The sequence below is a fragment of the Engraulis encrasicolus genome, chromosome 11 (assembly GCF_034702125.1).
Source record: "Engraulis encrasicolus isolate BLACKSEA-1 chromosome 11, IST_EnEncr_1.0, whole genome shotgun sequence".
NCBI classification, from domain to species: Eukaryota; Metazoa; Chordata; class Actinopteri; order Clupeiformes; family Engraulidae; genus Engraulis; species Engraulis encrasicolus.
In genome coordinates, this window is record NC_085867.1 from 42,406,573 (window position 1) to 42,434,532 (window position 27,960).

The window sequence follows — 27,960 nt, forward strand, 5'->3', positions numbered from 1 at the left end:
TAAATAGTAGCCTATCTTATGAAGTGTGTGTGTGCGTGTGTGTGTGTGCATGCGTGTGTGTGTGTGTGTGTATGCAACACGTGTGTGTGTGTGTGTGTGTATACTTCTGTGTGTGTGCATGCGTACGTGTGTGTGTGCAACACGTGTGTGTGTGTGTGTGTGCGCGCGCGAGCGTGTGTGTGCATGCGTGTGTGTGTGTGTGTACAACACGTGTGTGTGTGTATACTTGTGTGCGTGTGCGTGCGTGTGTGTGTGTGTGTGGTGGTAGTAGTGTAGGCAAGAATACTGTCAGTGCTACTTCACAGATATTTTGGTGTCAGACTCTGAAGCTGACAACATGAAACTTGGATGTACACCAGCACACACAACATTCGCCATTACTATTTTGCTCTTACATCACGTTTTCTGATTGATCAACTCCCTTGATGTCTGGATCGAGAGAATGTTAATCCGACCAGGTTGCAATTTCAGTGACCCTGCAGTTAATTCTAAACTTTAATGGTCCCCCCCGCCACAATTAGCCTATAAATGCATAAGATTATAGATTTGTTATAACACTAAATCTGATAATCTTGAATGGAACGTACACAGCCTAAATATTTAATGACCAAGTCAGTGTATGCTTTTTAGGTGTTGGGAGGTTTATGAACATTCTACACCAAACTGTGCTAGCTTGAAGTTGAGTCTGTCAAACATATTCTCAATCCCTTCAACCTCCCTCCGAATCGTGTTTACAGCACCACTATAACAGAGCACAGTGCTGCATCAAGCTTGCGTAACAGGCCCAAGTAGCCAGCTAGCAGAGTTCAACAGAAGGACGTTAGTAAACCTCCCTCCTGAAGCCTCCTACAGATGTGGTAGCGTTGGACTATTGGCCTAGACCAGGGGTGTCAAAATCAAATTGACCGAGGGCCAATATCAAAATCTGGAACGAAGTCGTGGGCCGAAATCATCATTTATTTTTTGAAAATGGACTAAAATTGTGCGTACATGAACTTCATAATCATAGTTCAAATTAGTTTCTTTTTTTTGTGGAAAATGCTCGTTTTTTTGTCTTTATTTGATAGGACAGTGTGAGAGGTGGACAGGAACCGAATTGGGAGATAGACGGGGAGGGGTCGGCAAAGGACCTGGGCCGGGAATTGAACCTGGGTCAGCCGCATGGCAGGCGAGTGCCCTACTGGTTGGCCACGACAGGGCTTCATAGTTAAAATTCACACACTCTCTTCGCCATCGTGGTTGTCTGAATGTGTCATTACAAATGTCATGTTGAAGTCTTGTTACATTGATGGTATACGTGGGCCAACTGCAATACGCATTTAAAATGATCTCGCCGGCTGAATAAAATGGCTCCGCGGGCCAGATCTGGCACCATAGCTGGCAGAACTCAAGTTTTCCCCAGGTTTCTTCCACCTTAGGTTTAGGTAAGGTTGTCTGCCCAATGGCACTTCAGCCATGGATGGAAGTGTAGGGAGAGGGCAAAGTAAGGGTGGGTTTCGAACCTGCAACCCTCTGATTTTAAGTCTCCCTCCCTGACCATTACGTCACAGCTGCTGCTTCTGTGACACCCACACCTGCCCAGGTGGAAACGGTACAGCAGCAATGGTGAAAGTGAAAGCCGGCCCTACTGGGAAACTCCAACTACCTTTGTCATTGTGACACAGCACTAAAGTGTTCACTGCACACTGCACACACAACGAAATTGCATGTATGCCTCACCCTTGCAAGGGGGCAGCCCCCTATGGCGCCCCAAGGGAGCAGTGCAGCGGGACGGTACCATGCTCAGGGTACCTCAGTCGTGGAGGAGGATGGAGGAGAGCACTGGTTAATTACTCCCCCCAACCAACCTGGCGGGTCAGGAGTCGAACCGGCAACCTTTGGGCTACAAGTCTGAAGCCTTAACCTTTTGCCTATGGAAATAGTAACAGGAGGTGTGCTGGTAATAAAGCTTGGCATACAGTATAACATTGGTAAAGATGATGGCCAATAGACAGGTTTTCCGTTTACAAAGGAGGAGGGGCAAGAGGCTAAGCATCCAACTACGTGAGCACATTTTTTGAGTGACAGCAGTTTCCAGCAATCAGAGCTTGAACAGTGCGCAGCCAGGGTCACGGAGCCAGGAATTGTTTACAAACGGGAAACCCATGTATACCTCAAAAACAAACACTACCTACTTACTGAGGTAGCTTGAGCTCACTTGTTGGTTGGTAGCATCAGGGGGTGTTCACTCACGGAACTAGCTACTAGCCACAACTGGCTAACCCTAACCACGGGACAGTGCAAAATGAATGGGTGTCAATGGAGTTTTCTACCATTATAATTTTTGTGATTTTTTATATTTTTTTGTCCTGAAATATTAATATTAAGTTCGAAGCTAGAAATAATAAGACCCCATTTGAGTAGCGTTTCGATTATTTTGCGCCACTAGGTTATTATATACTGGGTCACAAAGCTCAATTTTTATGGGGCCAAACCCATAAACATTAGCACGATGCTAGCGAGTACAGGTTGAAATCTTCTAACCTGCTGTAAAACTACACACCTGAACGATTTGTCAATACAGCCTATTGTTAAACAACAGTCATAGTGCTTACCAGGAATGTTTTGTTGATAATATTTGTGACTGGAAATGGCAGTAGCAATGTATTTAGCATGGGTTCCCCTTTCCATTCCATACATTTTCCCACATGAAGGACTGGCCTACGCTCGTTACTGCAGTATGCATGCAAAGCTAACTGGCTACAATGGGAACCAATGAGACTGAGCCTTCTCCCTGTGTTCTAATTTCTCTGGTAGCATGTCTGTGTGCCAGAGGTCATCTTGCGCAGTCCACCATTCTGGGCTGTAACTCACAACCTCACCGCAACCCTGTCATGAGAACACCACTGAGCTAAAAGCCTAGGCCGCAGCACTCCACAGCACACCAGTGAACACTGCACTCTACACACAGCGAAATTGCATTTATGCCTCACCCGTGCAAGGGGGCAGCCCCCAATGGCGCCCGAAAGGGGGCAGTACGGCGGAACAGTACCATGCTCAGGGTACCTCAGTCATGGAGGAAGATGGGGGAGAGCACTGGTTAATTACTCCCCCCACCAACCTGGCGGGTCGGGAGTCGAACGTGCAACCTTTGGGCTCCAAGTCTGACGCCCTAACCGCTTCCCTCTAAGAATGCCCTCTATCCCAATATGATTATGCTCCATATATTTATTATTAATTAATTTTTTTCATGTTTCTCCTGTGCTCGCGGACCCCTAGTGGAACACATACCATTGATTGGGAAACACTATAGGACAAGCTTTTGAGGTGTGAGTCTACTGGTCTGTGTAGATCCTCTGCATCTTGTTAAGGTGTGGCTTTGTGGAGTAATTATCATGTGTTGTGGGTGGGCCCCAAACGAGCCTTTGTTGAGTCTTTGTTGTGGATGTTTGACACCTTGGAGACCAGGGTTGCCAGATGAGGCTGATGATTTCCAGCCCAAAAAAAGCTCAAAACCTGCCCAGAAGCACAAAATCCCGCCCAATTCTATTGATTTCTATGGCAAAAATTGGCCGGGTTTTTCTGCTAAATGCCATTTTTAACCGCACATGGCCATCCTAAGCAGTCAAATTGGGCAGGAAACAGCCCAATCTGGCAACAGTGTTGGAGACCTGTGAGTTTGAAGTAGCAGGTGTGGTGACAACTCCTCCCCTTCAAAGACCCTGATGTCTAGGGTTGCCAACTGTCAATGGATAAAATATGGGACACTTCATTTAGGCGGGGTTGTGGGGGTCCTCCCCCAGAAAATGTTGCATCTCTTAGATGTCATTTCCTGAATTTTAATGCATTTTAACGTCCTGTGTCCCGTTTCAGCTCAATACGGAACCCATACTTTTATCTCTTAATACGGGACGATTCCATATTTCAAGGGACGATTGGCAACCCTAGTCGGCCCTAACCATAGGGCACAGGGCTGCTATGCCGGCGACCCCAGTTCCATTTCGGCCTGGGTAATTTGCCAACCCCTCTCCATCTCTCTACCCATTCACTTCCTGTCTACCTCCCCTACTGTCCTATTATCAAAACTGGAAAATGTATAAAAAAAGACCCTGAACAAAGAAAAAGGGTCAGAGGGCTTCAGCGTTCACTCAAGTTTTGGCGAAGGTGCTCTTTGGTTATCCTTTACTAAGGATCCATCCAAGTCAATGAAAAATATCCAAGGCACTCTTCTTCTTGGTTAAAAAGCTTTTAATAAACAGCTAGTTCATAGTGGGACGGTTAAAAATTGCCAACATGTTTCGGCCGACAATGGCCTTCTTCAAGGCTCTAAAAACCCTATATGTTAGTAGGCCTACGCCTCCTTCCCTAGGTCTACACTTGAAATAGGATAATAGCCTGGATGTCTACTCACTTGGTATCATCTCTAATATAGTTCTAGCCTAACAGAGGTTGCAACCTCAACTATACTCAGATGTTTGACGAAGAACAGTTCTGCCTCAGAGTTGCCTCAGAATTTCTTGACCTGTTATGATGTACATGTGCACTTCGATTAATTTTGGAAATTTGCATATTGATGTTTTCTGTGACAATTTCGTAGTCCAGGATCAGGTAGGCCTAGGCCTATTTTCTGGTCTCTCAGAGTGCATCTTGCTTGTGAGCGGCTTTGTGATGGAGAAACCATCACTAAGGCTGGGGGTACAGCTCTAACTGCCATACCAACCAACCTAGCTCTGTGGTGTGGTGTGCATCTTTAGTAGGCTACCTTGGTGACTGAGCTGAGTTGAAACTTGGAAGCCTTTGTCCTTTTTGAAACATGAGACATTAAAAATAGAATTGAGAAATGAGAAAACTATTTACATAATTGAGCTTAAACTAGGTGTGCCTACCAATCAATACGTTTTTGTGCTTCACAAAGCAAAGAGCACAGCAACAGCATGCATAATAGCCTACCATATAAATATTGCTATCCAAAGCATCTTTGTTTGCTTTGGGAAAACACCTGAACTGCAGCTGTAGAGGCGGTATAGTTTTCCAGTGTATTCTTCCACCATTTTTGTCCCTCGCCGTCTGCCGTACGTTGCCTGCTAGTCTGACGCAAGTCCGTGTACCAGTACTAAAGATGGAGAGTGACACGACTGTTAGGAGAATAAAACTGCATAACAAACAAAATAATGTATCAACGGAAGGGAATTATGCACATTATGGACAAGATCGGAACGGATATACGGACACAGATAAAAAGTCCGAGGTTAACTCGTACTTGCTACGAGAAGGAGTGGCCGCTGTGCTGGTAGTTTCATTTATTTTTGTGTTGTGGGGACTTGTTCATTTATCTTTACAACAGCTTGTCCTCGGAAGATCCACTGGCGAGTTCAATGCAGTCAGAGCAAGGTAAGTAGTCCTTCAATTTCGTTGCAAATCTAAAAGGTGCGAGAACCTGAGCGTACCTGGCTGACCTCAGTGTTCCCTCATGGGTGGAGATATTCGTAAAATGTAAAGCATTTTAAAGCAACTGTCGCTTTGCAGTGCCCTATGCAAAATGTGTTCCTGTACTCTCTGTATGTTTTTTTCATATGTTTGCATGTTTAGGCTAGTCCAAGTGTAGATGAAGGCCCTTTTCATTGTTTGTAAAAGTTAGCTTATTTCCGCAAACAGAGGATATGGGGCTCGGTTTGGGTGTCACATTCCCGCAGTAGTAGTAGTGGCTCGTGCGTTACCTGATAATACGAATGTAACTTGGTTTGTTTGCGTACAACGGTATGGAAACTATAACTCATGCTCCATTATAGGCTACTCATGCTTCACGGTGAAGAGGTTGCTTTTACTTGAAGGGGTATACGGAAGTCCCAACGTGAATGTTAACAATGTTGTCAGGCCTGCCGTTATCTTGAGATATCCATACCTTGCGGTTTTTTTCAGAGCGTGAAAAGAAATTGATGTTCTTTCGCGATGATAGTTATTTCAACATGGTACGATCACGGGACAAATATGAAAATAAATGCAGTGGCTTGTGGTTTTGAACTGCGTCCAATGACAAGCTAGGGATCCCAGAACAGTCAGTGAAACTGTAGACTGGTAATGCTACCGGTTAATCTGGTGTTAGATTTGGGCTTTAGACTAGAACAGGTGTTAACCTAACTAAATTATTTGGCGACACAGCACAGCCACAACAAAACATCTCATTCATTCGCATTGTATTCTTCTTTGACAGCAGCCAAAGCATGTCTGCCGCCTACTGGCGAATTCATAGAAGCCCGTTATAAACAGAGCGCTTCTCTTCATGTGTGGGCTTGGTAACAGCCTACTGTAGTTGTTTGGCATGTAGGCTACTCACTCTGGCAAGTTGGCAAGGGTGAAGCTGGTGTTGAGGAGGCGGTAGGCCTACTGCTTTTTACAGATCCGTTTCACTCTCTTGCATAGATGGGGAGGGCACACATGGAACTATTAGGCCATTATGCAGTATTGACCTTACTTCTCTTAAAGTCCTGACTATATTACCTTAAGTCATGTCTATGCAAAAAAAATAACTACTGTCACCTTGCGATGAGTATTTTACACCAGTTTTGTGGTTAGGGTAGGGCTTAAGTTATGGTCTTTATTGATCAGGTTTTTTTTTTCTTATCTGTAGACACACACACACACACACACACACACACACACACACACACACACACACACGCACACACACACACGCACGCACGCACACACACACCCTGACATAAATCTTGCAAGATTTTGAGCTTTGCACCCGGCAGTTCTTAAATATTTGGACCCGCAACCCACAAAATCATATGACACACACGCTGTGTGGAACTTGAAAGTGTTCTCCATGAAAAGCATATCAGATTGACTCTTAATGCGCCACAAAAAAGCCTGTCGACAATCTAGGCCCCCAGACTCCTGAACCTTTAATCTTGTTAACATCTTGTGCTTTGCGCACCAACTTTTATAGAAAAAAAACCCTCTGCTCTGTTCTTCAACCATACAGCTAAGTCACTTCGTTTCAGTTGGAATGCCATAACGGAATGGAATTTACTTCGGAATTAATAAAGGAATTCTACAATGTAAGGCAGTGGTGTGAAACATAATCCAGTCTGACATGCTACTTCACATGAGCTGTAGTTGAGAACATGCAACTTGTATTCTATGTTTATGGTTTCCAATAGTTAGAGCTATCATTGCATGTTGTTTATTGTGTATTTGGCCGTGCATCGATGAACATTATGGATTGAAATCTATGGAAATTTCAATTTTATTTAGAAAGGTTAGAGACGACAGTTTGACACAGCGTCTTCATTAGAGTCTCTTTGATAACTTGTCTTTGAATGATGCGTATTAAATGTTACATCAACCAAATGAACGGAAAAGCCAAGGAAAAAAACAAGTTTGTTCACTTTCACTCTCAGTTTAAAAAAAATGGTGAGAAAGTTTGCTAAGGGTGTGACCTGAATGCTAATTTGGGCAGTGTATCAGGTGGAGTACTCATGTCAGGCGGGGTAATATCCTCTGACACTACTATATTAATACAACTCATTTCACCCTAGGGCTGCACGATTATGGAAAAAATCATAATCACGATTATTTTGGTCAAAATCATAATCACGATTATTAATCACGATTTTTTGATTTTTGCAGATTTTTTTGAAAATTATAACAAGATGAAATATAGCCAAGAATGAATTGCATACGGGAGGAGCAAAATAAAATGAATTGTAATAATTATGTAAAGGCAATAGCATGAAACTTAAGTGGACAGATTTCAGGCCAGAAACACCAGCCTGTCATTATGTTCTGGGTTCAAGGACGCTCTCAAAAGTAGGTCACTATTGCCACGATTAAATCACGATTAAAATCATGAGTTCGATTTCACTATGTTAACACGATTTTGATTATTTTTTGATTAATTGTGCAGCCCTATTTCACACTATAAGTCACATTATCTCTGAAATGACTCAAGTATCACTCACCATATTTTCAGGTGCTGGTCAATTGCTGATCAAATTGCAGGCTTGGTTTAGACAAGATATTGGTCATATTAAAATAAAGCTTTTTCGATAGTCAATTGTTAAGGGATGTATAGTGTCCAGTCCTACCCTCGTAAGATTCATGAAAAGTGTTGGGGTTCTACCTTGCCTCTAAAAAGGCACTTCAAGTTTAATTGAAATCCGTGTCGGTCAGGCTATAGTTTACATTGCCCAGTGCCTTTTTTTTGGCCTTTATTATGATAGTGCAGTGAAGAGTTGGACAGGACGTGAGTGGGGAGAGAGAGACGGGGAAGGATCGGCAAAGGACCCGGGGCCGGAATTGAACCCGGGTCGGCCGCACAGCAGACAAGTGCCCCACCGCCAGCGACATGGCAGGGCCACATTGCCCAGTACCTTGAGAGCGTTCCGAGGCCTGTGGGCAACATGATTGGCTCCTAATTTTCTGATCGAATGATTTTAAAAAGTTTTTTGCTGCTAGTCCAAGTTATGTTGTTAAAAATGTTACAGTGGTAAACAGTTTCATATAGTCAAACAACATACTATAGTATCATTTCCCAGAAACAAATAAAAAAGCCCTGTGTATCACCACTTTCATTGTCATATACTGTTTATTATTTCACTTAAACTGTGTGGGCTTGTTGGGATGAAAAATCTGCACATCATGTGTGAAAAGACGTAGGACAACAAAAGGTCAAGTCAGCACACTTCTTGGAATTCTTTTCAAGATAATTGGCTGTTGTTCCAATAACATGGATATAGGCGACACAACTTCTGTCGGGGGCTGTAATAATGTTATTCTCTGTCTGTCACTTGACTTGTCTGTAGGGGTGTAAATCACAGCCTTCATGACGATACGATACGGTATCGATTTCTTAAATCAGGGATTCGATTTTTTTCCAATACTTAAGAATTCCCCACGATATGAAGCGATCCGGTTCGATTCGATTTTTTCCAATTACTTTTCCACTACTTTTGTGTTATGCGATGTGATTCGATTAAATTGCCAGCCGATCCTTCCGATACATCAATACATTTCGATTTTATTTACATCCCTACTTGTCTGGTGGCAGGAGGCATCTGGAGAGCATCACGAGTGTGGGTCCCCGACCAGTGGGCAGCGAGGAGAACGAGGTGCTGACTGTGCGCTACCTGTTGGCCGAGATCGAGAAGATCCGCGAGGAGAGCAAGAATGGCCCCCACACTGTCACGGTGGACGTGCAGCGGCCCACCGGCTCCTTCAGCATCGACTTCCTGGGCGGCTTCACCAGCTTCTACGACAAGGTCACCAATATCGCTGTCAAGATCGAGCCCAAGAGCGGCGCCAACCATCTCATGCTGGCCAATTGTCACTTTGACTCGGTGGCCAACAGCCCAGGTACTGTGTGTGTGTGTGTGTGTGTGTGTGTGTGTGTGTGTGTGTGTGTGTGTGTGTGTGTGTGTGTGAGAGAGAGATTATTGTTAAAGGGGTATGCCACTATTTTGGGGCTTAATACAGTTAAAATCGTTGGCCAGAGTTTATAAAGGTGGTAAAGTGTCTTATTTTTCATGTAAGCCGTTGTCTTGCTTTAAGACAAGTTAAAGGAGGGAGCATGTCGCTAAGCTAGTGAAAGTCAATGGATCCGTGCTACACGGATCCATTGACTTTCACTAGCTTAGCGACATACTCCTTAGCTACATACTCCTTTAATAGCTGCATACCCCTTTAATATCTATATCAGCATGTTTAGTTTTTAGCATGCTACACGGATGCATTGACTTTCACTAGCTTAGCTACATACTCCTTAGCTACATACTCCTTTAATAGCTGCATACCCCTTTAATATCTATATCAGTATGTTTAGTTTTAACCGCACAGCAGAGTCCGATTAAACTAAATTTCAGTCCTCTGTCCTAACGTCTGTTACATAGATTTTTGACCATAAAGTACTCTTTGTCTTCACTATTGAATGCAAATATGTTAAGTATGGCCATCTCTTGATGTGCTTTTAGTTTGTCTTTCTGGGACAGTAAGTTAATATCACACCATCCATTACACATTTATTGCTCACAACGGTTTGGTCATTCAGACATTATTACTTCTTCAGGAATCTCAGCTCAAGAAGGTCTGAATGACCGAAACGTTGTGAGCCATATAATTGCAAGTTGCAGTTACAGACGGTGTGCGGATGTTGACATACGACTTTGAACCATGGCTTACATCCAACGCCCCCGTTCGAACTGATATGTGCCAAAGTCTGCTATATGGTGAGTTTGTCTTTCTGACGGTCTTGTGGTCGTTTACATGCCACCTGTAGGAGCAAGTGACGATGCCGTGAGCTGTGCGGTCATGCTGGAGGTGCTCCATTCCCTGGCTAACCTCTCGAACCCTCTTCGTCACGGGGTCGTGTTTCTCTTCAACGGGGCAGAGGAGAACGTCCTGCAGGTCGGTGTTTGAGCTTAGTTTAACTGTGACTCTCTTAGTACACACAGGCAGCGCCATCAATGTTTAATCGATGAAATCAATATCGGCCACGTCTTCCACAGACAGTCGATTCTTGCTCAAAAACAGTGAGGTTAAGGTGCGGTGAGACGCATTGAACCGTCTAGACCATGCTGAAGTGAAATGATGAAAGATTTGGCTGAACTGTTCATTGCGATATCCAAGCGGTGTTTAGTGACTTTATGACATCGACGTAGGGTGAGATACAGTGGCTGTGCCATTGTGTGTTCGCTCAAGAGAGGTTGTGTCCTGAAGAACTGCAAGCCTCCTTCAGATGGGTCATGTTGGTGATCAGAATTCATAATTTGATGAAAAGTGGTGTGAAGTGGCAAAACTATCTATTTAGACATAAACGTGTTGTGAATTTAAACCACCATTGAAGTTACGGGGCAATTAGTCATTTTGAAAAATGTAAAAAAAAATATTATTAATATAAATGAAAGCAGTTTGTATTAAATCAAGATTACTGTAGATTGCGCTGGCCTTTACCCCGATTGCAGTTGCTGAGATTAAGAGGAAAGGTCGAATATGTACACTACTCCCACTGTCTTTGTCACTGTCTGTCCAGTTTTCAGAAATGGGAAGTGATTGTGACCATGCCCGAAAATATGCTTGATGATGATGCAACCTAATGATGATGTCATGTCTTTCTCTTCTCCTTTCACTCCTCAGGCCAGTCATGGGTTCATCACCCAGCACCCGTGGGCCAAGCAAGTGCGAGCCTTTATTAACCTCGAGGCCGCAGGAGTGGGGGGCAAGGAGGTCGTGTTTCAAACAGGTATACGGATATTAATAATTAAACGATTAATAATAAAGGAAAAGTAACATTAAGAACAAAACCTATATTTGTTTTTTTTTCAAGTGAAGCAGGTGAAGGCCTGCCTTTGTCCGTTCATTGGTTACCTCACAAGAATTTCAACAAATAAAAAAGTTGTTGTTGATGTTTTTCCCCAGTTGTTATTACCATTATTATTTCAACAATTGCACGTGCATAGCTGACACTTGATTTTAAACCTGACAGGTCCAGAGAACCCGTGGCTGGTGCAGGCATACGTGCATGCTGCCAAGCACCCCTTTGCCTCCGTGGTGGGGCAGGAGGTCTTCCAGAGCGGGGTCATCCCCTCCGACACAGACTTTAGAATCTACAGGGACTTCGGAAATATTCCAGGTATGTATGTGTATTCACTCAGCTGCTACAGTTGTGTGGGTGTGCGTGTGTTCGTGTGTGCGTGTGTTCGTGTGTGCGTGTGTGCGCTTTTACAAGATTCATCCTCTTTTCTAGGGCGTATTATCCTCATATGTGATCCCTACTGTATGTTTATGTGTTATATATACTGTATTTCTAGTGGTGTGTAGGTTGTGCTTGTGGCATGCTACTGGACATGAACTAATACTGTATTTAATTAAGTAATATACAGTATATATATATATTCAATTTCCCCTGTGGGGATTAATAAAGTCTCTCTCATCTCTCATCTCATATGTAGTACTAGCTATTTGCTGTTGGTTGTAACGTGTCCTTTTCTGATCATCAGGCATAGATCTGGCATTCATTGAGAATGGCTACATCTACCATACTAAGTATGACACAGCAGACCGCATCCTGACCGACTCCATTCAGAGAGCAGGTGAGAAACTCTTATTTAGGCGCTTTTATACATTTCAACTTAGAAACTTCTCAGTCCCCTCCAAAGGTATTTTAACACAAGACAAGACTCCCTATTTTTTTTGACATTTGGGTTTAAGATCAAAAGATGAAAGAGTTTGGAAAGTCCCCGTTATCCTTGTTTCCTGATCCTCAGTGAAAAAAACAGAACAATGGAATTTGCCTGCGAGGGGACTGTCTGTGAATTTAGTTTCCTGTTTCCTTCTCCCATAAATAAGTAATACAGTGTGTATCATGCTCAGACTTAATGAATTGCCATTGAAAATTTCCTGTATTCCCTGTAAACTCTAGTCCTGTAGCTGCACATGTGTGATATAGTGCATTAAGTCCCTTAGATAGTTGTGTTTGTTGGATCCTATATGCCTAGTATGGGCTCAAAGCATGTCTTGCTTTTCAAACTTCAGTGTCACTCGTGAAGCAGCTGCAACTTATCAAAAGTATCTTACACATGTACTCTGTATGTATTGATTCATGAATCATGTTTTAAAAATCTTTGTGTGGTGCCTTGTCAGGAGACAACATCTTAGCTGTGCTAAAGCACCTGGTGATGTCGGAGAAGCTGGCGGATGCGTCTGAATATCGGCACGGCAACATGGTGTTCTTTGACCTGCTGGGCGTCGTGGTGGTGGCCTATCCTGCGCGGGTCGGGACCATCATCAACTGCCTGGTCTGCATGGCAACCTTCCTTTACCTGGGCAAGAAGTATGTCATGCCCAGCAGTGCCGGTAGGTGAATCTGAACGAAGGTGAACTTTAACAACTAATGTTGTATTGTATTGTGTATTTATTATACTTTTTTTTGACTTGCCATGACTTGCAGATGCAAGGGGGTTTTAGTATGGAATGCTGAAATTTTGGAATAATGGAATTTTTGGAAAGAAATGCTGAGTGCTCTTCAGAATCAGTAGACTCTAATCTGCAGAAACTCTTGGTACAGTTTGCCATTTGACAGGGAGCTATGGACACGTTTTCTCATGCATCTTTCATGCAGTCTCATGAAAGTCGAAAGTCCATGCCACTAACTTAACCTGTTTTCACCTCCATGTACCTGAGGGCCTCCAACATAGCGGTGATTACTAGGGCTTGTTGCAGCCTGTTTTGCTGTATGTTGTTGTAACAGATGTGTTGAAATAAAGTTTATTTCAAAGAAGTAATAGTGAGACTATTTGTTTATTAACTGAATAAAGGCCTAACGGGTCTAAAAACGAAGAGAATTGCCAATGCTTTTAAAGTTAACATTTGCATAGATGCTGCAGCCAATCTTAAATATTCACACAGATGTGTTCCATGGTCTTCATCGAAAAGTAAAAGTATTTATTATTATTTTCTGTGTGTGTTTGTGTATTTAGGGGGTCGAGGTGTGCGAGAGTTGGTGTATGCGGTTGGCGTGGCGCTCCTGAGCTGGCTGGTGACGCTGCTGTCCGTGCTCATCGTGGCCCTGCTGGTGACGCTGCTGGGACGCTCCATGTTCTGGTACAACCACTTCTACGCCTCCATCTGCCTGTACGGAGCCGCCTCCGTCGGCAAGCTGGTCCTCATCCACACCCTGGCCAAAAACCTCTACTATGGGGTGAGTAGTTAGCCTGATTATCATTGACTTTCAAATCTCTTCGAGACTTGGTCTGACCAAGACCATAACAATTAACGGTTCCCAAATGGCATGGTTGACCCGCCTCCCTAGGTTTGCTACTGGTTGACTGGCGTCTGAGAAAGTGGGTGGAGTTCCATTTTTTTCGGGAGATCAGAATCGATATTTACATTTTACATTGCTCTTTGCCTGACTAGAAGCAACGCCGAAGGCTAGTGAGTAGTGCCACCAACATCCATCTGGAGTGGCGCCATAGGCGTAGGTCTCCGACAGTGTGGTTTTATTTTTTAAAATCCTTGCACGTGATTGGGGAAACGCATGACTGAATTCATGAGCTGCTACTTTAACTACTCATAGTTAAAATTACAGAATCAATGTCGATGAGTGAGTCCATGCAAAGTCCATGCGAGTGGGCATTGTTGCTGAAACAATTGTCGCATTTCACTTATCTTTTCCCTTTGCCACTACATTTTAATTTTGACTACATCACATCTATGAAAATCCTGCGATCCTGATTAGTTGTTCTGTGTTTTGGTTTGGCAGCCAGGCGAATCCAAAGTTCCTGCAAACTCTCATGTGAGCTCCCGAAGCTCAGCGGAAATACACAATGGTCTTCTGGCCAGAGTGGGGCTAGATGAAGCAACACGATACAAAGCACTAGTTGGATGTTAATTAATATCGTCTTCGATACAACACAATATAACCCGAATGTTCTTCTATCTCAGAAACAATAGTGTTTAAGATTTTCCAGTGACACTGAAAAATGCAGCAATTTTTCCTGAAATGAAAAGGTAACATTTTAAAAACTAACTTCTCTGAGATGGAAGACAATTCAAGTTACAATGCAAAGTAATTGAGTTAAAGTTTCAGCCACAAGTGCATTCCATAGTTGACTCCATTTGTGGTAAAAAGTCAGTTTGCTGTCTCTGCTTATCATTACAAACATTGAGACCCTTCACACTGGAAAGAAAATCTAATCAAATACCATAAAGTCGCACAGAGGGCCCTGTCACTGCTCAAGATGACTGCTCAGTGCATGCACTGTTGTGAAATGGCACTTTTTCTACATTGTCCATAATGGTGGCAATTCAAAAATGCTCCCGACCGCCTTCAGACTACAGTGTTGTTTAATCACGCACAGTGTTTCAGTCTGTCACCGACAAACGATATGATGACAAACAGAAAGAGATCTCTGTCCCTGCCGAAGTGCAGCCGTGTAATATGAAGCGTGCCGTCAGTGTTAACATGCTGCAAAAAGTACTCACTTTACTCACTTTACAACACAGTTACGAGGCACCTAAAACAAGCTATATTTATGTTGTATTTATACAGTAAGTTGTATTTAGGTGTTTTTTATTAACCTCTGATGGTGTAGTCAATACTCACACCCTATTGTGTGTTTTTTTGTAGCATTTCATTGTTACTCCATAGATTTTTTTCAATAGTAACTGCATCAGTTCTCTGCCTGTGGTCATAAAACCACTGGTCCCTATGGAAAAACAAAAGCCAATAATACAATGAGCACAATGCGCTTTGTATGTTATTTCACAGTCCAGTGACTTCCTGTTTGGCCTCTCCTCTCTTGTGTGCTGTGCTGTGCTGTGCTGTGTAGAGTGTGCAGCGTCTGGAGCTGGGCGAGCTGTTCTTCGACGTGAGCCTGGCGCTGTGGTGCTGCGCGCTGGTCTACCTCACCCAGCGGGGCCTGTGCTCCGCCTACGTGCCCATGCTCATGGTGGCCTTCCCCCTCGCCACCAAGCTGCTGCTTGCCAGGGAGTTCAAGCACAGAGGTACGTTACGGAAGAACGCACGCAACACTCTCGTGCTGCTGTTTCTTTTTTTGTCATTAACGTTTTTATTTTGCCAGGCTGGGGCATAGTGGCCCGCCGTGAGGTCCTATGCCGAATTACAAATCGCAAATTTATGAAAGTTGTTTTTTTGTTCTTTTCCTTTTTTCGATGGAAGAGCGTGATAAAAAAAATCGAAATCGAGATTTCGTATTTTTTAAAAATCATGATATGACATTTTTGCCATATCGCCTACCCCTAATCTTGCTTTTGTTGTGGATAGCATAAATGAGAATCTTGAAAGGAAGAGAGAGAGTGGTAAGGGTTAGGGTTAGGGTTGGGAAGTGGCCCAGGACAGACTCAAACTCAGGTCGCCATGTGTATGCATAATGGCCTGTTTAACCCCATGCATTTGGTTACTTGGTGGATCCCCATTCTTGGTGTCTCGTATTCAGTAAAAAAATTAAAAATAATAAAAATTGCATCATCATACGCATAAAGATTAAACGAGTACATACATCTTTCTTATGTCTGCCTGTGTTATCCTTGGCCATGTTCTCTCAGGTGCGTCTGTGAAGTACGCCGTCTGCTTCCTGTTTGGGATTGCTCTGCCCTATGTGCACTTCATGTTCCTGATCTGGGTGGTGTTTGAGATCTTCACTCCTATCCTGGGCCGCAGCGGCACCGAGATACCTCCCGATGTGGTCCTCGCCTCCCTCATCGCCGTGGGAACATTCCTGCTCTCCTCATACTTTGTAAGTTTCATTGGTCACACTTGAAGGAGAAGTCCGGCTGTTTTGGGTTCATATCACATCATGTGTAGCCCCAGGGAAATGGGCCAAAGCGACTACCGCGAGAAAGTTTCATGCTTGCTGCGCCAAGTTGCTCAATTGCGCCGTTTTCAATAAAGCCTGGCCCAGCGGGCAAGCTTATAACCTTTTATATGAAGCTCATAACCTGCATAAAAATGCTTTTGGACGTTTTGGCTGTGCGCTGTGTACCATTAGCTGGCACAGAAACGATACATTTGGAGTTATCAGAAATGGAGCACCCACCTCTCTCAGCTGCCGTCTTGCCACAGGCGTCCGCAAAATTGTCACCGACGCCGGTGTCATAGGTATGACATCACAGTGTCGCACCACAGTCATGGATGTGTCCTCAATGTCATATCCATGTCATAACCATTTTATGACTGTTGGCATCAAGTGACATTCGGTTATGGTAAAGACAACCCTAACATTGTCAACTTGACTTCATGAAATAAAACGTCTGACATTGACTCACCTATGACTGTATCATGAGAGCCCTATCTCACGCCTTTCGTAAAGTCTTCACGAAAAAAATTGAGTAATTTTCGTGGTGCATTCACGTTATTGCCCGCCTTTCGTAAAGTCTTCACGAAAATAATAGATTAATTTTCACGCTGCCTATTCACTTGAATTGCCCCACTGCTGCTATGGTTATCCAAACGTCTGCAGGGGCGGGGAGGGGGTGCTGACAGAACACTGCTGATACACTCGGGACTCACTAATTCGACGCCCTTTCGGTACTTACGCCTTATGTCCCCTAAACCTAAACCTAACCCTAACCTTAACCCTACTTAACCCTAAACCTAACCCTAACCCTAACCCTAACCTTAACCCTAACCTTAACCCTAAACTGCTTGTTTGAAATTACCATGTGACGGTAGGCTACCGAAAGGGCATCAAACTAATGGGTCGCTAGGCAACAGTCGGGCAATTCAAGTGAATAGGCAGCGTGAAAATTAATCAATTATTTTCGTGAAGACTTTACGAAAGGCGGGCAATAACGTGAACGCACCACGAAAATTACTCCATTTTTTGAGTGAGAAACGGTTGATCATGACACTATTATGACACTATCATGTCATGCATATGACGGCGACGTCAAGTACAGTGTATAGTTTTATTATGTATCATCACATATATAATAATTATTTTAGCAGGGAGCATTTCTTACTCTTTGTGTACTTTGTCCTCCTGCTTGTAATGACCATTTTTTGTTTTGTTTTAATAGATTGTCGTGAAAGCTAGAGTGCGTAGTACAGTAGTTTATTTCCAGTATTTATGACTTCCATTCAAAACTGTTAGCTTTTTTCATGAATATTTTATCAATTTTTAATCAATTTTTAAGTATTCATTTTGACTTGGAAATGTACTGTTTTAGGTGGATCTTCTCCATGTTTTCCATTTTGCATTACCAGCAGTCATAGACATGTTTTGGCTGCAAACAAAACGTATTTTGCTTTTGATCAAAACAATTAATGTTGGTACATTACCATGTGCATATTCATGAGAATATAAAAATTTTAAATATTTCCTCTGTACATACTGGGCCTTATCTAATGAACCATTTCATACAAGTCTCCTTCACTGCCAAATAATGTTGCAGGTAAATGTACTTAAGATATAATAATGAATATAATCTACACTTATCTGGTAACAAACTTTCTTGCCTGCATTTTCTTTGCCTCTCTCTCTCTCTCTTTCTCTCTCTTTCTCTCTCTCTCTCTCTCTCTCTCTCTCTCTCCCCACTGCTCATGGGCAGATGCACTTCGTCTACTTGGCTCGCAGTACCAAATGGATCCTGGCGGTGCTGGCCTCTGTGTTTGCGGTGGTATTTCTCTTGGTGGCGTGTGGAGTGTTCTTCCCCTATTCCTCAAACCCGTCCAGTCCCAGACCAAAACGAGTCTTTCTACAGGTACATTTAGAGTTAGCAACGGTTTTATGGGTCTTCTCTTCAGTTGTCTTTTGAACAATGATTTTATGTCATAGTCCGCAATATAGTTGACAAGTGATTCTCCTGAATGACTCTTGAAAGGGAACAACTTCTCACTGCTTTCAAATGTGGTGGAATTAGGAAGAAAACAGAATAATGGATTGATTGATAAAATATTGCCCGGCCCAGCCTGGCTATGATTATGTCCTCGTTTGTAAGTTGCTTTGGTTATAAAGCATCTGCCAAATGCAATGCAATGCAATGCAATGTAATGTCATGTCATGATGGTTACCCATTTAAACCTAAAGCACCAGCAAAAAGCCCTAAGCCCTGTTTTGGGAAAAGGTGCCCTCATCTTATTAAAAAAAAACGAAATATCTCAGCCTCTGAAGCACATACGTACAGTAAAAACATGAAATGAATTGCATTTAAAAGCTAGGACCCTCATCTTGCATTAGAATATGTTTATTCAGCTCTAACATACCCACATTTGTAATAAAAACTAAAATCTCAAGAGCCTGAATGATGCAGCGTCTATGCAGCTCCAGGCAATGCAGCATATACACAGCAATCAGGCCTAAATGGGTTAAATGTGATCTTTTATGTATGTGTTTCACCCAGCCCTATACATAGGTTTCCCCTTTACAAACATTCACGCTGTGAGGAGGGGCAAGTTGCTAAGCAGCCAACCACATGAGCGATTTTTTTGAGAGACAGCTGTTTCCAACAATCAGAGGTTGGAGGCTGCACAGACAGGGATTGTTTACATGATGGTTAAGTGGCTCTGCTTAAAAGAAGAGAGAAAAATCCGCACAGAACACGACGTTTAGACCTCAGGCGGTCTTCGTCAGGTGTATGTGTTCAATAAATCGGTGAGCAGCAACAGTGTGCGGATTTTTCTGTATTCTTTTACGCACGTTTGTTTTATCCAGCACCTGTTTTACTGGATGTGCGCGCATCACCTAGACTGCTAAGTGGCTCTGCTGCCTGGTGTTTCCCCACAGCACACCACGCGCACCTTCCACGGTCTGGACGGCCAGGTTGAGTACAAGGACTCAGGGCTGTGGATCAACAGCTTCGACTACACGGCCATGAAGCACATCACGCCTCACATCCCCGAGATCAATGACACCATACGCAGGCGATGCCAGGAGGACCTGCCCTTCTGCGGCTTCCCCTGGTTCCTGCCAATCAAGTTCCTCGTCAAGTGAGTACATATCAGCAGGCGGTAGTACCCATAGTGCTGTTCATTTAGTTGCAAAAGAGAATCCGATTTAAATCGCTCAAAGAGCAAGTACCAGCTAGGGCACTTATGAGTTGGGTATATGGATTCTTTTTTGTATGTTGGGTGTAAAAGTTGCGAAGAGCACCTGCCAAAACTATTTCACACAAGTAAAATTATATATTTAAAGAGAGAGTACCAGAGCACTTGTAAGTTGGATATAGATTGTTTTTTTATTGTAACAATTGTGATGGTCATCTATGGAAATGACTTGAATTGGTGGAGCTTTGTGTACAGTATACTTAGTAAAACCACATGCTTTTGTTGTTTTCCTAGGTGTGTACAGTAATCATACACACAAATTGATGTCTGTATAGTTCAAATGTCTGTAATGTGTTTTTTTCCCTACCTCTGGCTGTGGCTTATAGAAAGAACTGGTACCTCCCTGCTGAGGAAGTAAGTCCAAAGTCTCCTATGGAGTTCAGACTTTTATCAAGAGAAGAAAAGGAGTGGGGAACAATCAGAATGTCTTTTGAAGCAAAAGGTGAGCAAAGTGCTCTGAAAGAAAAAGTGTGGTAGTCATGCAGTCATTGTTTCAGTTTTGCAGAAAGAGATTGTTTTGTTTTATACTATTTTTTTAATATACATTTCATATTTTTAAATAATATATTTTATATTATTTTTTTCTGTAATACAGGTAATTGTAATGTGATTGAAGGTTATGTTGATGCGCTGTGAAGGAATGATGCGCTGTTGCATGTCAGTGGGTCATGTCAGGCATAGCAATCTCATGTTCTCTCGGGTGTGTTAAATGGTAGACTGTCGCCCCCGTGTGTATGACGACTGTACTGCAATGCCCTCTCCTCTCCAGGCCCAAGCCATATGTCTCTCTACCTCCGACCCCTCCATGGCTCCACGTTGACCAGGTGGTCGTTTGGCGATGGCATCCCGCAGTTTGATCTGAGTGGGGAATACTTTATTTTCTACTCGCATGGTCTAGAAGCCCCTGCTTGGAACTTTTGGTTTGAAATCCAGGTGAGGGACTTCACCTTGTTTGCCTTCAAATCAAGTCGGTTTTATTGTCAATTTCTTTACATGCACTGGTCATACAAAGAATTGAAATTACGTTTCTTACTTTCCCATGCAGACATAGACATAAACTTTAGGTGTGGACGTAGACAATTAGACATAGACAGTACACATACATTATATACTTATATACATATAGCATTTACACTGTCATATGTCCTGCTCCCTCTGTGTTGCTGGGCTGTCTGGTGATTGATCAGGGTTTGGTCAGGGATTAAATATGTTGTGATCTATCATGAAAGTATCATTCAAAGTGAACAGAGATTAAGGAAATATCTTGAATTGAGATGCTGATTTCACACTCAGTAGTGCTGCGACAGTATGGGCGCATAATAAAACCCATTTAAACGGCACACAAATTCAGCTTTTTTATTTTTAGATTTTGTGCTGTGTCTCCTGCCTCAGGATGTAGAACAATTTTGTACATTTTTAATGTGCTTGGATTCAGTGGCACTCTAGGCCATATTCCTGTTTCACATTATCATTTTTATCGCAGTAAGAGATTTGGACACTGTTCTGCACAAGTCACTTCACAACTCTATCACCTTTAATTTTATTGCACTCAGGTTGCATTTGATTTAATGAAGATGAAGTGGCAGTGAATCATATTACTCACCAGAATTAACAATTAGTAAATCAAAGTCTACCAGTGACATTACAATAATCTTGACACTTTTTTCCAAAGTGACTTACAGTTATTTTACAAGGTATTGGTTACAGTCCTTGGAGCACTTGTGGGCTTAAGTGCCTGGCTCAAGGGCTCTTAAGCCACGGATGGAGGTGTAGGGGGAGGTAAGGGTGGGATTCGAACCTGCAACCCTCTGAATATAAAACCACCTCCCTAATCACTAGGCCACAGATTTATGGATTACTTATGACTGTGCGTCACCAGCATCTGGCCATTGGCTGTGCTTAGGGACTCTATGCCTTTTGAATACAGCTTTAACTTCACTATTTGTCTCTGGCCATTGGCTGTGCTTAGGGACTCTATGCCTTTTGAATACAGCTTTAAAGGGACACTGTGCAGGAAATGGTCAAAAAGGGTACTGCAACTATGCTGCTCATTGAAACTGGGTTGTCTATTGCCAAATTTGATCTTTACATGAAAGTTTACTAAGTAATAAACAAATATTTTCTAGTATGGTCCATGCAATTCTGTGAAACAGCTGATTACTCAATCATTCTCATGCAGACATGATCAAGTCGTCTACACAAGGTGTAGAATTGGCCACTCTAGACTCACTCATGCTTTTTTGCTAACTGGAAGTGAACCTCCCCTCTGTGATTTTTGTGGACATCTCTTATCAATTAAGCATATTCTGACTTGCCCTGCTATCAGAAGGAAAAGACAACAGTTTTTTAAAGAAGACACTATTTTTGGAATTTTTAATAAGGTCCCACCTTTAAAGGTTTTGAACTTTTTAAAATGTATTGATATGACCAAACTTATTTAATCTATTTATTCAATTATTTATATCATTGTAGATTTTTAATATGAGGCAAATTCTATTACCTGTACTGGCCATGAAATAGCCACAGTTGCATATTTGGCCATAAATGCAAACAAACAAACAATCTAGTATGGTCCAAGTACAGTAATTTTTGCAGCTAAAAATGGCTATTTTTGGAAATTCAAAATGGCAGACCATGGAGAAGATCCCCCTTTTCATGTATGAAAAGTGCAATTTTTCCAGTCATAATGAATACTTAGAATTTGATGCTGGTGGTACGTATTCATGAAAAAGTTAACATTAGTGAATGGGCAACATGAATTCTGGAAATAAACAAATAAAAATCTCACACAGTGTCCCTTTAACTTCACTATTTGTCTCTGGCCATTGGCTGTGCTTAGGGACTCTATGCCTTTTAAATACAGCTTTAACTTCACTTTTTGTCTTTTTTTATCTGTTTGTCTGTTTTTTTAATCCGGCAGCCTTCAGATTCGGGCTCGGAGGAGGGCATGATCTCGGTGGCCATCTCATCTCATCACTTCTTCGGCGAGGACAAGCTGACGCCCCAACTGGATCTCATGCTGCAGCGCTTCCCTCTCTGGGCCTTCCCCTCTTCATGGGTCAGCACCTACAACCTCTACCGATACTGAGGAGACGTGACCACACCAGACCATACCAGACCACACCACACCACACCACATGATACCACACCACACCACACCACACCACACCAGACCACATGATACCACACCACACCACACCACACCACACCAGACCACATGATACCACACCACACCACACCGCCCATACATACAACCTCTACCGATACTGAGCTCAGCCCAGCCTACACCACACCACACCAGACCACATAATGCCACACCACACCACACCAGACCACACCAGACCACATTATACCACACCACACCAGACCAGACTACTCCACACCACACCACATGATACCACACCACACCACACCAGACCACATGATATCATACCACACCACACCAGACCACACCAGACCAGACCACACCTCCCATACATGCATACAGACTCCTATATGCACCTACAACCTCTACCAATACTAAGGAACCCACATCACACCACACCACACCACATCACATCACACCACATCAGCCCATACATGCATACAGACTCCAATATGATCATAAACGCCACCATGACAATACATGCATGCACATTCATACAAATATACAAGCATACATATACAGTACATGCATACAGACTCCAGCAAGTTCATAAACGCCACCCACAGACATGCATACACATTCTTACATGTCTACAAACATACCCATACATGCATACAGACTCCAATATGTGCATCAACACCACCCACAGACAGACATACAGTACATGCGTACATGCAAACATACACCTACATACAGGGGTTGTTGGACAATGAAACTGAGACACCCGTCATTTTAGTGTGGGAGGTTTCATGGCTAAATTGGACAAGCCTGATGGCCAATCTTCATTAAGGGTAAATTATAGCTCGGCATCAACTGGCGCGAATTGTCGTTTGGGTCTGGTCACAAAAACGTTTTTTTTTCCTGTGAATCGCACGAGGTCTCGTGTCACGAGCCACATTTAGAACAGGGCGAGAGTTTCCTTCACCAAACTGCAAGCACTACGGTCATTAAGCAGTGTTGCTTTCTGGCACATTGCACTAGCAAGAGCAGAGTGTGAAGGTTCAATTAGCAGGGTAAAAGCACACTTTTGCTCAAAATATTGCAATGCACACAACATTATGGGTGACATGTCAGAGTTCAAAAGAGGACAAGTTGTTGGTGCACGTCTTACTGGCATGTCTTTGTCATGTATCATGAGCCACGGTATCCATGGTAATGTCAGCGTACCACCAAGAAGGACAAACCACATCCAACAGGATTAACTGTGGACGCAAGAGGAAGCTGTCTGAAAGGGATGTGCGGGTGCTAACTCGGACTGTATCCGAAATGCATGAAACCACAGCTGCCCAAATCAGGGCAGAATTACGGTAAATGTGCACCTCAACTCTCCCGTTTCCACCAGAACAGTCCGTCGGACTCGGGAGCTTCACAGGGTCAATATATATTGTCAACTAATCTGTCTAAAACCTAGGTGTTTCAGTTTCTTTGTCCAACACGGTACATCCATACAGCTTACACCAACACACACCTGAGTGTGGAAAAAAAATTACATGCCATCCCCACACATAAATCGCGCACAAAACACACCCAGTCTGCTGCTGCACAAAACATCCACTGGATGAATCCATCTTTAAAAAAAAGAAAAAGAAAAAAAATGCACAAAAGATAGAAGAAGAAAATTACTAACTTGTACTGTGTACATATCCTTACACCCCCTCCAGACAAACTTACTATACTAGTGCAACCATCACTGTGTCAACAGGCTAAGATATGACCGAGCAGCTTATAAAGCTAAGCCAGTTTTTATTTATTTGAAGACCAATCAAACATGCTCTGTCCATGATCCAGGATGGTCTCTCCCTCTCTCTCTCTCTTTTCAACCCTTTCTTTTGAATCTGCCTTTCGTGTGAATGGCTCTGTGTTTCTGAGTTTGATTTGATTTGATGAGGGTGTGAACATATGGATTTCAGTTATGAAGAAAGAATATAGGGAGGGGTCAAGGTTGCTCTTGCATCCCCCTCTTCTCTTCTCTTCTCTTCTCTTCTCTTCTCTTCTCTTCTCTTCTCTTCTCTTGTTGGCTGGGCTTAAGAGCTCTGGTGGCTCAAACAGGATCCAAGTGCTTTGAACTCCTACCTGCGTACACTTTCTTCTGATGGTTTTCATTGCTAGACAACAGCGATGTGTGTGCACCATCTGGAAGTATCTAACCATGGGACTGTACAAGAATGTTTTAAAACAGTTGAGCACTTTCTAATCAGAAGTTATCATAATGAATAATATCTATGTTGATCTGTTGACAGTTTTATTTCAAGATTGTTTTGGTTGGTGGTTTTATTTTAATTTTATTTTCTTATATTTTCTTTTCTTTTTCTTTTATTTTAACATGACCTGACTTTAAAGTTTGAGTGATTTTAGCAGCCGTCTATTGTCTCTAATTGAAGGGTTTTATACAGTAATCGTCTTCTTGTATATTGACTACATCAAGAGTCTGATCTAGCGTCTGATATCTGGCTTTGCAGGTACATTATTGGGTCCTCAGTTTGAGAAAGTCGCTGTGATTAGCAAAATGACAGCTGGCATCGAATGATACTTCCTTTTTATATCAGAAATCTGGGATTCTCGTGATCAGTCACTTTTGAAGAATGTGCTGCTTGTCATTGTTGCTGATATTTTGACCATGTCTCGCTTTCTTGATGCTTGGTCATGGATATTTGTTTTATTTGTGATTTTTATTTTATTTTTTTACAGGTTTTTTGGCAAGAACTCAGAGTGATTTAAGATTTTTTTTAAAATAGCACACGCTGTCATTGTTTAAAAACAACAACTTCAATATATCAGTGCTCTCATGCTACAACTGTTTACCTTTTGCAGCAATTCTCCTAATGTGCCGCCTGCACAAGGACACTCAAGATCATTGTTTTTTGTTTGTTTTTTTGTTTTTACTTTTTCTTTGCACATTTTTTTTTATTAACATAAGTGGTGCTCTTTTTTTGGGAAAAGCTTTCAAATGTGCTCTCTGTTAAAAGGGTGGAATCCTGTTTTGTCAGGTGTGCATATTTCAAAACTATGCAAAAATGACCTCTCCGCTTGTGCATGTGGGTGGCGGCAAAGACGCGGCGCCACGACAGCAAGCAATATGTGACTAAATATCCATGTGTCCTCTCAAGTTACTGCAGTGTGGTCACCGCACTGGGAACCACAACTGTCTCATGCTACTCAACTAGTTATGTGTGGATTTGTGCTGATGGGAACAGCAGGAATTCAGTACTTACTCCAAGGGCAGTTTGTCCCACAGGTGATATGGATAGGTGGTGAATCATTTGTACTGAAATGATGCTCTCGCTTTGATGACTGCAGGTCACAAGAAAAAAACATGTTTCAGCATATTACAAATGGGAAACTTTTATTGATTCTCCCAAAAATATAAAAATATTTCACAATAGAAATGAATGCATCCAAAAATCAGATAATTTCTCTTAAGTCTGATTATATATACGTAAGATATACAAATGACTATGTTTATACGTGGTCATGAGGTAACATAATCAGATGTGTGATTGAAATTGTATTGCTGATCAGTTTTGAAATTATTTATTGCTCTTGATTTTTATTTTAACTTAATCCAATGATGTGTGCAACAAGAATAAGCCCTAAATTATCACTCAATATACTGTTCTTTGGAGGGGGGGGACACAAAATACCATCACGCTTTTGTTTCTAAAAACATTATTTGTGAAGGTCATAATCATTTTGAGGACTTCAATGGAATTCTATCTATCTGGTTCTAGAATCCTTCCCACCTTATGTCACGTCTATCCTTTACACCGTGGTGTACATCCTGGATTAAGTCAATAAACAAGCCTTGCACGCGATTCTGTCATCAGACTTCACTAAATAGCTGATGTACTTGATTACTTGAGTTGAAATCAGCTGATGTAGATTGGTTGGATGAAGTTTGCGGCAGTGGCTTTTTTTTTTCAGCTTTCTGCATCCAAAATGAACACCTCTTTGCTTCTCCACCTTGGTGACCATAAACTTAGCCTAACTTAAGCCATACGGCTACGTTTTGCCACACTACACTCGAGGGCGTTCTGGTTTCCTCAACGGAGGCGAAACATACCAGCTGGCCAGAGTCAGGTTCCCATAACCCTAGGTGTGTATGAAAATCCCAAACAGATTGAAGTTCCTAGGGGTTGATCACATTTCAGCATCACTTGTCTCACGTCACATACATATTGTCCATCTTGTGTTATTCTGCAAAAAAAAAAACGTTGAGCAAATATGGACTTCAATCCTCAACCCTTTCTCTGCACTTTTTCCATTAAGAGTACAAAACTTAACCCAGAACCACATGCCTTACTTAACCACTTAGTCATGTGTAATGAAGGTGTAGGCTACATAGTATGTATGTGATGAATTGCTTAATCAATTGACAAAGAAAAAAGAAGTTTATTTAATCTGTTTCATGTTTTTTTTGTCATTAGCACTGGTCTGTGAATTGAACTGTCCCCTCCATGTCATGATCGTCATGACTATTGTCACACCACTCTGTAATTTGTATAGCAAACTGACTGCTCTGGTTTTTTCGTTTGTGCCTAACACCACTTTAATCCTCCTTAAGTATCACTCACCTCACCTCCGGACAGTTTATCCTTGTTGCATTAAATGATACGAATCATTAAGTGATTGCTCAGTTTTTGAAGTAAGCATCTCCAGCCTTATCTGGTTTTTCAATGTTAATTGTTATCTTGTTTTTAATGCTGGACTTTTTCTGTGGTTTTTCAAGGTTGTATTTATTGATTTGAAAATGAACCTTATGCCACATGTCTTTTTGTTTTTGTTGTTCTTAATTCACACGTATCTACAGTCTTTGTCATACCCTGAAAACAGCATATTAACTGGGAAATGGAAACAAATTTGTTGATTCATTATGATTGATTCAAATTAATTGAACATGTCACAATTACATGGTTTTGAAAATAGATTAAAATGCAAGGGAAATGAAGATATCACTAAATGTCCATTCATTCATTTACGTCTTAATCCACTGACGCATTGCGGAGTGGAACTACATTCCTGTTTTGTTAATATGTTGAAGTGCACTAATGTCTAACTTTTCTGTTCTTTGTCATCTTACTGTACTCCTTCATAAAACACTGAATAAAACTGTTTTCTATGACATGATTTAATAATCTGCTTTATTTTGTCATTTCCCCCTCCCCTACCCAAGTAGTACTATTGGGTTTCCTTGTTCATCTGTCACAATTTATTTCAGCAACTTGGCCCACAAACTAATGGATAGGAGTGGACCACATTATCAGGAAATAAAATG

The 27,960-nt window shown here is 42.2% G+C and overlaps 1 protein-coding gene across 1 annotated transcript; it reads left to right on the forward strand.

The window, feature by feature from the left end:
* Window positions 1-5,020: 5,020 nt before the first annotated feature.
* Window positions 5,021-27,812, forward strand: LOC134458381 (endoplasmic reticulum metallopeptidase 1-like). Its single transcript, XM_063210680.1, has 15 exons — window positions 5,021-5,370; window positions 9,035-9,339; window positions 10,259-10,386; window positions 11,116-11,221; window positions 11,465-11,611; window positions 11,979-12,071; window positions 12,622-12,834; window positions 13,458-13,678; window positions 15,309-15,483; window positions 16,045-16,235; window positions 18,049-18,201; window positions 19,224-19,426; window positions 19,870-19,985; window positions 20,313-20,476; window positions 22,464-27,812. Exons 1-15 carry the CDS (start codon window positions 5,099-5,101, stop codon window positions 22,629-22,631), a joined length of 2,655 nt encoding a protein of 884 aa, XP_063066750.1. The 5' UTR covers window positions 5,021-5,098; the 3' UTR covers window positions 22,632-27,812.
* Window positions 27,813-27,960: the final 148 nt, after the last annotated feature.

Bases quoted from the DNA above. Each gene is read 5' to 3' on its own strand.
- LOC134458381 (XM_063210680.1), top strand. From the start codon at position 5,099: ATGGAGAGTGACACGACTGTTAGGAGAATAAAACTGCATAACAAACAA. The intron at 9,340-10,258 runs GTACTGTGTGTG...TGCCACCTGTAG, and splicing joins CTCGGTGGCCAACAGCCCAG to GAGCAAGTGACGATGCCGTG. The intron at 11,612-11,978 runs GTATGTATGTGT...TCTGATCATCAG, and splicing joins GGACTTCGGAAATATTCCAG to GCATAGATCTGGCATTCATT.